The 11,691-nt window shown below is 36.0% G+C and overlaps 2 protein-coding genes across 7 annotated transcripts; one reads left to right on the plus strand and one right to left on the minus strand.

The window, feature by feature from the left end:
* Nucleotides 1-1,200: 1,200 nt before the first annotated feature.
* Nucleotides 1,201-1,807, plus strand: LOC111798221. Its single transcript, XM_023681237.1, has 2 exons — nt 1,201-1,436; nt 1,524-1,807. The coding sequence occupies exons 1-2, from the start codon at nt 1,260-1,262 to the stop codon at nt 1,635-1,637; spliced, it is 291 nt and encodes a 96-aa protein (XP_023537005.1). The 5' UTR covers nt 1,201-1,259; the 3' UTR covers nt 1,638-1,807.
* Nucleotides 1,808-2,416: 609 nt separating this feature from the next.
* On the minus strand, nt 2,417-10,623 carry LOC111798222 (probable rhamnogalacturonate lyase B). 6 transcript variants are annotated; one of them, XM_023681241.1, is made up of 20 exons: nt 10,484-10,614; nt 10,224-10,331; nt 9,679-9,739; nt 8,900-8,999; nt 8,648-8,708; nt 7,486-7,575; nt 7,118-7,239; nt 6,939-6,992; nt 6,716-6,835; nt 6,524-6,643; nt 6,295-6,436; nt 5,764-5,934; nt 5,514-5,669; nt 5,159-5,265; nt 4,765-4,855; nt 4,555-4,696; nt 4,159-4,315; nt 3,967-4,083; nt 2,924-3,050; nt 2,417-2,843 (listed from the first exon to the last, which is right to left on the minus strand). In XM_023681241.1, exons 6-20 carry the CDS (start codon nt 7,525-7,527, stop codon nt 2,586-2,588), a joined length of 1,926 nt encoding a protein of 641 aa, XP_023537009.1. In that variant the 5' UTR covers nt 7,528-7,575; nt 8,648-8,708; nt 8,900-8,999; nt 9,679-9,739; nt 10,224-10,331; nt 10,484-10,614; the 3' UTR covers nt 2,417-2,585. The 6 variants fall into 6 exon arrangements, with proteins under 6 accessions (XP_023537009.1, XP_023537008.1, XP_023537007.1 ...); XM_023681240.1 differs by having other exon boundaries at nt 7,486-7,569; nt 8,648-8,999; nt 10,484-10,623; XM_023681239.1 differs by having other exon boundaries at nt 7,486-7,598; nt 8,648-8,999; nt 10,484-10,623.
* Between the last annotated feature and the right edge of the window lie 1,068 nt (nt 10,624-11,691).

Here is an 11,691-nt window from a genome sequence, read left to right on the forward strand (position 1 = left end):
AAATATTTAAGATATATTTCTTAACTAATATATCCTTCAAATATTAAATGATTATGAATATCATATAATATTTAAGACATAGTCGGTAACTAATATATCCTTCAAATATTAAATGATTATGAATATTGTGTAATATTTCAGATATAGTCGTCGGTAACTAATATATTATTCAAATATTAAATGATTATGAATATCATATATCTCATAATTAATTCAAACTATAAATAAGTTGCACTAAATTTTGAATATCACAATGTCGTAAGTGATTTTTAGATTTAAGCATTAATAGTGATTTAAAATAATTTAACGTGAGGTCCCATGTTAGGTGGAGAGAAGAATAAAACTTTTTTTATAAGAATGTGAAAACCTCTTCTTAATAAAGGTGTTTTAAAACCATGAGGTTGACGATGATACGTAACGGGTCAAAGCATACAATAGCTACTAACGGCGAGTATAGACTGTTAGAGATGTTTGTGATTTGTGGATTTTGGGCTTTGCAACTTGTTAGATCAATTGTTACTGCGATCTTTCAAATGTTAAACAATTTATTTATTTTTTAAAAATATTTGGATTATTTTTAAATTTTATTAAATTTTAGAGATGTTTGTCAGACGAACACAACTCTAGTATGATATTGTCCACTTTGAATATAAGGTCTCATGGCGGGTTTGCTTTGGAATTCCCAAAATGCCTCCTACCATGGAAGTATTCATTGATTATAAACCCATGATCATTCCCTAAATTAGCGAAGGGAAATAGTATTCATGGATTATAAACCCATGATCATTCCCTAAAATAGCAGATGAAAATAGTATTCATTGATTATAAACCCATGATCATTCCGTAAATTAGCGGATGGAAATAGTATTCATTGAGTATAAACTCATGATCATTCCCTAAATTGACGGACGTGGGACTTTCTCGAACAATGTTATTGAAATAAAACTCATATTCTATAGATATTTTATATAGTTTAGTCTTTCTTTGTATTCTCTAAAAACAGTATTAATTGAATTATAAATAAATAGTTAGACATATTTGAAAGCAAAATAATAATAATAATAATAATAAAAAGTATATTAAAAAGTGATTATTTTAATATATTAGAATGCCGTATAACACCTTCTCGCTTTCTTGTAACACTATTGTATAGCCCAAACAAACGTGGGCGGGCTGAGGAGTAACCACGTACCAAATGCGTTGGCTCTGTCCCTGCTCATAAAATGTAACCATAGCCCCATTCCATGCGTGGATAAACCATGGACGAGATAAGAGCTTCAACACCGCCGCCGCCGCCGCAAGACGAGGGAGCAGGGAGGTTTTCTGGCTCGAAGGAAGAAGCGTCGGTGATGGATCGCGTTAAGAAGGGGTGCACGGCCGTTTATGCGTCTTCTCAAGAGGCAGTGCGTTATGTGAAAGCTTTTTTGGTTGGCTGGGTTAGTTAGTTAGTTCTGTTACTTTTTTGAATTAGGATTGTTTGAACTCTTCTCGAAACTGTGTTGACGGAAAATGAAGTTTGGCAGGGGAAGAAGATGGCGGCGAGGAGCGAGAAGGAAGCGGCGGAAGCAGATTTGAAGATGGCTAAAATGCAGGTTGAAGCTACTGAGGCCGCAGAGAACGCCAAGAAGGGAACTTAATTAGCGCCCATAATATTTTAGAATGAATCATCAGAAGTTTAGCCCTTCCCCTTGTAACCATTTCTTCTTACCATTTTTCTAATTTTTGTAAATTTTGTATAAATAGTTCTATGATTTTATGTATATGACCTATTTGATATGTTTGAATTCTATATTCGAAGTTGCGATTGAATCTATTCATTCAAAAGAATCGAATACGTTTCTTATGTGTTATATTGGATTTGAATCATTGGATCAATAAACACCTTGGATTTAATTGATTGTCTTTGTTACGTTGCTAGGATTTGAATCATTGGATCAATCTATATTCATCCAATTGATGGTCTCCTTTGCGTCTCTAACAAACGCCTTTTAGAGAAACCAAATGTGATATGTGATATCCCACCCGAAACCTTTTCCTTTTAGAGAAACCAAATGTGATATGTGATATCCCACCCGAAACCTTTTCCTGACATCTTAAAAACCTTGAAGAGAATTCTAGGATTTTAGGAAAATCTGTCTAATACGATAATTAGGAAAGTCTACCTTATCAAGATATGGAAACCTTTCCTAAGATCTGATCTTAAAAATCTTGAAGAGAATTTCAGGAAAGTCTTAATTAGGAAAGTCTACTTGATACATTAATTAGGAAAGTTAATTAGGAAAGTTACGAGAGCTTATGCGGTAGGACATTAGCTTATGCGGTAGGATTGAGTGGTTTCTGATATTTTTCCATTCATTTCTCATCCATTCTCCCTACCTGATTTAACAACTTGATTTAACAACTAAATGGAGGTTAGCTTCCCAACAAAAACTTTTACAAATATTATACCTTTCGCAAATGGGATTTCATAGTTCATAATTGCTTTCGAAGAGGGAATGAATCTAAAAATAGTGAATAAAGAAGAAAGAAAAAACAGAGCATGCTGATGGGGCAATAAAGGAGCAGAGTATTATGAGAAGGGAATATTATAACAAACCATGGGCGGAGGACGGAGGTGGAGGAGCTTCCAGACGAATATAGTCGTACATAATGGCTTGGAAAGGGCTGGTGCTTCTCGGCTGCGTGAAGAAGATGGTGTTGTCGCCGGAGACCAGCCGGTTTCCCGGAATATTCACGTTGTAGAGCCAGTACAGGCCGTGAATGCCGTGTCTGGCGATTGAATTGTCCCTTCCGATTAGCCCACTTGAGAACACCGGCTTTGCTTTCGGGTCATTTACTCCAACCTTCAAAACATCAAACTTTCGTCTCAGTAATTAATGGTTGGAAACTCTGCAAAAGTTGAACAAATTTTAAATTTGTAAACCTGCAATTCCGCGAGAGAAGCGGAGGCCAGTGCGACCCGAAGCTGGTAAGTTGCTTGGCTGTCCACGTTGTCCAGCTCGAACTTCACCTGCCATGTTGTTCCCTTGAATGTTCCGTTTTCTGTCTTCCTGTAGATCAACAGAAGCTGTTTGTATTCTCTTCTTCTTCTTGGCAGTGGTTAATATACGTTAATACATATAATTAGATACAACTTTGGTTGATCTTTCACTGCTCAATTTGGTTTCATATATAGCCGCCTGCTTCCAGCTTAAATCTGATACTCTAAACGACTTGTTCTCTCATATTGTTAAATGTTCATGATATCGTTGATTTGGACTTCGTGAAACGACTCAGTTTTTAGAAGACAACGACTGCAACAAGCTCATTTTCAATCCTCATTTACGTGAGATCCACATTATAAGGGGGGCTTGCAAACGCATTTTAAAAACTTTGAGAAGAATTTCAAAAGGAAAAATTCAAAAAAGATATCGGCTAGTGGTGGGCTTGGACCGTTACAAATGGTATTAAAGCAAGGACACCGGGCGATGTGCCAGCGAAGAGATTGAATCCCGAAAGGACACCGGACAATGTGCCATTGGGGAGGCTGAACCCCGAAGAGAGGTGGACACAAGACGGTGTGCCAGCAAGGACGTTGGACCTTGAAGGGGGTGGATTGGGTGTAGACACGAGACGGTGTGCAAGTAATGACATTGAGCCCCGAATGGGGGTGGATTGGGGGTTCCACATCGATTAGAGAAGAGAACGAAGGCCAGCGAGGACGCTGGGTTCTGAAGGGAGGTGGGGAGGTGGATTGTGAGATCCCACATCGGTTAGGGAGGAGAACGAAACATTCTTTATAATGGGTGGGTGTGTAAACCTCTCCCTAGCATACCCATAAAAGACAATATCTATTAGTAGTGGGCTAGGGCAGTTACAATTTATCAATCTCAAAATTTGATTTTCTAGAGTTAGAAAAGACAACATTTAGTGTAATTTAATTATTTTTCGGGACCAGACGAGTTTGATGAGAAAGAAGAAGCACACCTGGTAACCTGAGCGAAGAACCAGTCCTTGGTATAATCACTGACGCCGACGGTATACACCAAGTCTGCATCGGGATACAATTCGCTGTACCTTTCCCACAGACCATACTGGCGAAACCTGATAAATCAACTATCAACTTTGAGAATCAATCGAAGGGATTAATGAATAATTATGGCAAGAAGATTGATTTACTTATCGGGATGGTTAAGATAGAGCTTATTGACGTAGTTGGGATTTGGATCTGGAACATAGAACTCTGCTGCTGAGCGATCCGGGACTCCAATTTCCCACAGTGTCGCCCCTGCTCTTGGAGGCTCGTATATTATCTCATCGACGTCTATCTGACTACCTATATTCTCAGCACGTATATAATTAATTATTAAGAATCACGGATCTTCATAATAGTATAATATTGTTTACTTTGAGCGTAAGCTCTCATAGTTTTACTCTGGATTTTCTCAACAAAAAAAACCATACTAATGGAGATCTATTCTTTATTTATAAACCCGCAATCATGGAAATCCTCTACAATCTCTAACATTAATTGGAATCAAATTGATTGTTGAATCATAGTAAGAAAATAAGAACCTTCTGTAATGTTGATGATAGAATCGTAACGATAATCTCCAATAAAACCGGGGACCCATGCATATAAATTGTAGTCGCCAGGCCTTACGTGGTCGATGAGAAAGTATCCATCTTCATCTGCTCTGCTCCAAAATTGGTAACCCTGATAATATTTAAACGATGAATTTAATATATATTGTTCATATTTTCTTTCAAAATATGAATGTCTACCTTGCTCTCTCTTTGCCATGAACCTACGTCTCCTGGTGGAGCTAAGCCAACAAACGCACCGTTTGCTGGAATGTAGTCTTCACTAACGTAGCTAGATCATGTCATTTACTTTAACTAATCAATTTTTGGATTAAGAACTAAAAATTCAACAAAAATATGTTAAAAACGAGAAATATAAATAGAATCGAAAATAAGATATTTATTAATGTTCCCAACATTTAAATAATATACAACTATACAAGCAAGCTACCTACATGTAAGGATACAAGCTACCAACTAACTTATATATCAATCCATTCCTAAAAATAAAATATACTACCAACAAAATATATTTCAAGAATATTTTTATTTCTCAAATTAAATTTCATAATAAAATTCAATGGAAAATGTGTACCTATCTTTGACTAATAGTCTGCCACTGATATTACCCCGTTGGTTTGACTTTGGAAAATCCTCCGAAGCAGGGAAGCTGTATGGCCAACTTTGGACTTCAATCGATGCCTTGTTGTAGGGAAGAAATTAGTCTTTGATTGAACGATAATTTAGTTTTAAATACAAATTGGCTCTTTAAACTAATTAAAATCTATGTAATTTTTTATGGACTACATAGGCACGATGGACAACCACAAATACACTGTCTAATTTGTTATGGTTTTCTAATAAACAATGAGATAGTATTTCTTACTGATCCACGACTCCTTTCCTCTCCTAACAATTTTCAAGGAAAATGAAGAGTTAAAAGAGAAAACCTGTGATTTGCCATCTTCCCAGAGCTGAAGTGCGTCGCTAGAATCGTAAGTGGAGTTGAGATAGATAAACACAGGACCGAAGACTTTCTTCCACGCCTCGCCGGCTCCGATTTTCGGCACCAGATCCTCTCCCGTGTAATGGGCGCTAATAAAAACCTGATTCCATACGGTCGTTTTTGGCTTAGTCTCTGGCTTCTGATGCGCACAAACATTAAAGTCATGAATGGAGGCAACAAGAAAAATCGCTTACAGCAAGAGTGGTCGGGCCGACGTGCGAAGTCAGGTTCTGTTTAACGGGTCCACCGGAACGGCACTCATTGCTGGGGGTGATTAGCCAGAACCCGATTGGCGGGTCGGTGGATATCCATCCATGGACGCCGCTATCTTTGTTATCGCATGAATACTGATACTTGTCATCCACCTTTACAGTACACAACCATGAGAAGAAGAATCAGAACACATTTACGTTTCCACGACTCTGGTTTTTCCCATTAGTCTAATAAAATTTCGTTCTTCCAAGCTAAGTAAGAGAAGGTATTAAGTTAAATTTAGGCTGTTTGGGTTTTGTGATCGTCGGGAGGGAGTCCCATTGGCTAATTTAGAGAGGATGATTATAGATTTATAAAAAAAAGAATACATCTTCATTCGTACGAAGACTTTTGGGGAAACCAATCGCAAAGTTGTAAGAGCTTATGCTCAAAGTGGATAATCTCATATCACGGTGCAGGTTCGTGGTTCCTAACAAAAATAAAATTTAATTAGAATAGATTCGATAATGGACCTCTCCCTGAAGCTCGGATTCGATGGGGTCGACGAGCAGGACAGCCTCTGGATAGGCCAGAGCTCGGCCTCTCGGTGGTGACCGGTCATCTGGAAGTGGCATGGATCTCTGTCTGTTGTCTGCCATGGCCATATAATGGAACCTACAAAAGATTGTCCAGAATAACTATAAAGTCCACAAGAATGCTTTAAAGTAAACATTCAGTGGAATATTATTGAGAATTTCGTACCTGTCTTTTCTGAGTTTGAAGGCGAGTCTGGTTTCACCAAGGTTGAAACCAGGCCATTCTTTCAAGTGTTGGTAAATAGCATACGAATAGAATCCAGACGAACCCCGAAGCATTATAAACCTACATAGCTTCAAATCCATTCATCAGAAAGAAGTTTGCAATTTAATAATCAAGATCTGAATCAATCTCAACCTTTTATCAATCTCTAACGGCACAAGCTTTCCCTCGAGAGACAGATCCCATTTTCTCGTAAAGGAGAGCTCCACTTGGTCTTCATTTTCCACTATAACCTCAAAATCTGTAGCCTTTATCCTACAAAGCAAATTTGGCAAACTCAAAATATACAACCAAAGAACTGCAGGCCAGAAGATCAGCAAGAAATGCAAGTTGGTGAGCAAAAAAGCAGAATACATACACATCAAACGATCCAGTTGCAGAGGCTGATGGGTTCCACACGAGGTCCCAGTACCTGCATGCATGGAACATGTCCTTAGGTTGCATATATTTTTTAATCAACGAAGCATTGGTCAAATTAACAAGCCAATAGGAACACCTACTGACTTATATGAAGCAAGTTTTTCGTTCATAATATACCCTCTGTTAGATTCGTCATTGAGAACTTCGAGCAAGTTGTCAACTCCATTGTATCGAATTCCGGTCACTATGCCATCTGGGTTTGACAACGTGACTTGGACTATGCCATTGTCCATTGTCACCTGCACATTTCTCGGTTTTGACATCAAAAGTGTTAATTGTTGGGAGGTAGTCTCACATTGACTAATTAAGGAAATGATAATAGGTTTATAAGTAATGAATACATCTCTATTAGTATAAGGTCTCGGAAAAAAAAAAATAAAGTGGGTTTATACTCAAAGTGGACAATATCATACCATTGTGGATATCCGTGATTCCTAACAAAAATGAGAGGACATAAAGAGAGAAAGAGGGAGGGATGGACGTACCTGATGTTCTGCAATGGAGAGTTGCACACCCAGTGGCGGCATGTTGACAGCCCTCGACCTACTGGTTGATAGATAAGCCAACCTCTATATCTAACAAAAGTAATGTCTTATTTCTGGGAAGTTGAGGATAATGTGTTAAGTTTGGGGAAGAAGAGATTACTTACATTTGAATGTGAAATTCAGGGTTGGGTTTCTTTAGCTTTACATAAACAAAAAGGTCCAAAACCACAAACTTTTTTAAGAATCTTTTTGGTCTGTTTTTTTTCTATATCTTTACTTGGTCGCCAATTAGGCGTGAAGTGTAAGATTCGCTACTTAGAGTTGCAAGTCAAAATCAAACTCCTGTTGCATCCTAGTTTTCACTTTCCCTTCTTGATGTTCTTGGTTAAGTTTAGTTGAGTTTCAAGTTATCGTGACATAATTTAAAATATTAAACGAATTAGATCATCTTTTTGCTTCCTTTTAAAAACAAGTTTTTGTTTTCTTAAATGATACTTTCAAGTATATCGAAGTTTAGCATCGCAAGAGATTTCTTTTTGTGAATGCTTTTTGTGAATAGTTATGATGGAACTGTCCCAAAAAGAAAAAAGTTATTACCCAATACTAATGGGAACTAGCTAAAGTTAATGACCAAAGTAACAAAATTATCAATGAAAATTGGGTATTTCCTTCATGGGTAGTCTTTGACGTCCCCATTGGATAGAGAGCTCAAATGGATTTCGACAGATCAAGAAAAAGGGAAGAAAAAGCTAATCATGATCGGAAGTACAACAATGCTCTTTCGTTTGAAAATGAAAAGTTCTGTGGGTTTAATGTAAGAAATTTTGGAAAATCATGGAAGAAAGCCATCAAAACTTGTCGAAATTCAACTAAGACGTGTATTGAACAGGGATTCAAAACAAAAAACAAATAAGAAATAAAACACAGCTTGAGATATGGAACACCATTTAATCTCAACCTTTGTATAATGGCCCATCTTATAAACCTTAGATAGCACATGCGAAACATTTTCACTAGTTTTTGCCTCAACTTTTTCATAAAATTATTGACCAATTGGAGTTATTTGCAAGACGATATAGGAAAGAATTCAACCAACAATTATTTCTTGGAAATCATTATGAAATGCGAAACAGTGAGAAGTTTTGAGGTTGAGATTTCTGACCTCGAATCAAGTCCAATATTCCCGCAGTTTTTCTCCCACAAATTTTCCCAAGCCATGTTTTCTGTAAGTTTAGGGAATGAGTAAAGCCCAATGCACAGAGATTGAAGGACAAAAGATATCTAACTGGTTACCAAATTTCAATTCTTATTTAGAGGACAACACATATATTTCAACTACTAAGACGACAGACGAGTTTATTGACACACTTGCACATAACGCTGGGAGGGAGGGGTTTCATATAATCAAATTAACTTGTTAAAGCAGAGGAAGTCAGTCCTTCGTGCTGCTCCTGATCCACTCTAGGTACTTGAGCCTGCCACCATTGATAGGCAAAGCAAGAACTTCAGGCACCCTGTGTAAGAAAATGGAAGTAAATCCTTGGAAGGGACAAAACAGGGCTTTTAAAAAATCTCCCTGATTCCCCCACACCTTGAAAAGCGTCATAACACCTTCAGATTTCCACAAGAAACAGATAACTAAGATCTTATTTTTTTGGTTTTCTGGTACTTATGAGTTATGCCTCTCTTCTTTGTTTAGTTTTTCATTCTTTAAGATAGTTCTAAAATTTTAGTCAAATTTCAGAAAAAAAAAAAAAAAAAAAAAAAAAAAAAAAAAAAANCTATATTTTTATTAGTTTTCAAATTTTAGCTAAGATTTTAAAAACATTCCGGAAGTACATGAATTGACAAAGAATAAGTACTAGCAATTAGGAAATGTTAAAAAACAATTAGTAAGTGAGAATTGATCAAAAGGAAAACAACTTTGTTTCCCAATCTGATCAACTGAACTTTTCTAATAAGTTTCCTTCACTGAAAAACAGCAATGGAATATTACAGGGAAGATCCAGGAAGCTTCAAATTTTCAATGTTCAGAAGCAACTTCATTGATATGAACAGAGAACTTATAGGACAACATCAAATGTTCTCCAAGCGTGGATTATAAATATTGTTGATATACTATCTTTTCCACACTGTGAGAAATGCATTCTATCACCTAAGATGACAATCAGAGGCGGGAAAAAATGCACGTACCAGGTACTATGTTAACACAAGCGCAAGTTTTTCTTGAAAATGCTTTCAGCCAATTTCTTACCTGCAGAAATAGCGATAATGACTATAAAGAAACATAAAACATCTACTAAAACGAAGTACAGTTCTGCCAAGCATTTATTGACACTAGAAGAAGCCAATCAACTGTCGAGATATAATTCTTCGTTAGCTGACCAGGTCTGGTCATTATTTGTGCAATGCGCTAAGTATATCTACCTCATAATCAACAATATCCTATCAACATTCACTCCATCAGTAGCTAACATAATTTTCACCCAGAAACGCCTTGTGAAGACATTACTGGCATAACAAGTTTACTGAAACCATACCACCAACTCCCATACTATTAGATCACTATACCACTATGTTACCATCAACCAAAATAAATGCTGCTAAAAGAGCCTGACTGGCTGATCATTAGATTGACTGACAAGCAACCTTACATAAGATACTAGAAACCACAAAACAAAAGATATAGCGACCAAAAACATCTAGTTTAATCCGACCACAAAGAACGCGAGACTTACCTGTTAGAAACAGTGACATAAACAACAATGCTAGCCACCGCGGCACTACTCCCTTCCATTTTTATCAAATGTACATTCCCAGCCCGTACTTGACCGGCAAACTTCGACCTGACATACGTTTTCCATTAGTAAACCAACAAGAACACTGATCAAACAAAGAATCTAAACATACAAACCAGTAACTAAATCAAATTCACAGCAAGAAACAGACATAGAAGAAAAGAATCAAGAGAAAAGGCAAGGAATCAAAAAACAAGTACCTCAAGAGAAACGCAAACGACAGAGAGAGAGAAAGATAGGAATCCGTTAGGGAGATGAGGAGATTGGATAATCGGAAGCTGAACGGCAAAAGAACCTCGAACGGCAGAGGCCGATAGCAATGGAGCCGCGACTCCACAGCAGAGAGTGAAGACCATGTCGCGCCTTTTTTCTGTTCTTCTTTCCCCCCAATGCCTCCACCATTGGGCCCTCTTCAACTTTATGGACCCAAGTTTATCTTAAAGCCCATTTAAAATGGGCTTTCGGCCCATAATCTCAATTAATAATTTTTTAATTTAATTATTAAACAATACGAAATAAATAAATAATCAAAATAATACAAAACATCAATAATTTGATGTGAATATTATTAACATATTGTAATATTTATTGAAATTTTATTGGGAACTTATTATTTGATATATTTCAACAACTATTCAAAATCATTTAGTAGCTTTTATTATTTTTCTAAATAATAAATAAATATACCAATTTTTTTTTCTTTTTTTCCTTTTTGAGTTATACATCACATTAACCTTTGTATTTCAAAATTAATACGGCAACTCAATTATTTAATACATTTTTTAGTACATTAACTGTTCACTCCATAGTCTTACTTTATTAATTAATTAATTACTGGCGGCTCAGTTAGACATCCAACCAATAATGTACCGCCACGTAATTAATTCATCCAATTGCTTACTCTATACCAAGAGGCCTTTATTTCTTTATTTATTTTTTAAATCTCTATTAATATTCTATGTATTATAAATATGACAAATTAAAAATAATAATAATTAGTATATATATTAAAAAAATTTAATTTTTTTTTACGAATAATTTTTATTTATTATATTTACTATGTTTTTTTTTTTAATAAAAATGTATGTCGATAAGAACTAGCTACTAATAAGTATGTGTGTAGCGTATTTATATTTCTACAATAATTTTATAAATTATTGATCTTTGACCTTGTTAAAAGAATGGAACGGGATGCAATATGAATTATGTAACCTACAAAAATGTAAAATACATAAAGTTTATTCCGAGATGTTGGACAAATATTAATGTACGAGATTCAAATAAACTATAGGGGTTGGCTTTATTTGAATAAAAAAAAATAGTCGACAACATGTGTAATATAGCATCGACTTTTATTTAACATTAGTCGTATAATTTAGGATAAATTTCGAACATTATTTTTTTTTAG

This window comes from Cucurbita pepo, chromosome LG07 (genome assembly GCF_002806865.2).
Source record: "Cucurbita pepo subsp. pepo cultivar mu-cu-16 chromosome LG07, ASM280686v2, whole genome shotgun sequence".
NCBI classification, from domain to species: Eukaryota; Viridiplantae; Streptophyta; class Magnoliopsida; order Cucurbitales; family Cucurbitaceae; genus Cucurbita; species Cucurbita pepo.

Bases quoted from the DNA above. Each gene is read 5' to 3' on its own strand.
- LOC111798221 (XM_023681237.1), top strand. From the start codon at position 1,260: ATGGACGAGATAAGAGCTTCAACACCGCCGCCGCCGCCGCAAGACGAG. The intron at 1,437-1,523 runs GTTAGTTAGTTA...GAAGTTTGGCAG, and splicing joins AAGCTTTTTTGGTTGGCTGG to GGGAAGAAGATGGCGGCGAG.
- LOC111798222 (XM_023681240.1), bottom strand. From the start codon at position 7,527: ATGCCGCCACTGGGTGTGCAACTCTCCATTGCAGAACATCAG. The intron at 5,670-5,763 runs GTAAGCGATTTT...GTATGGAATCAG, and splicing joins TCGGCCCGACCACTCTTGCT to GTTTTTATTAGCGCCCATTA. The intron at 5,266-5,513 runs GTTTTCTCTTTT...CCCTACAACAAG, and splicing joins GGGAAGATGGCAAATCACAG to GCATCGATTGAAGTCCAAAG.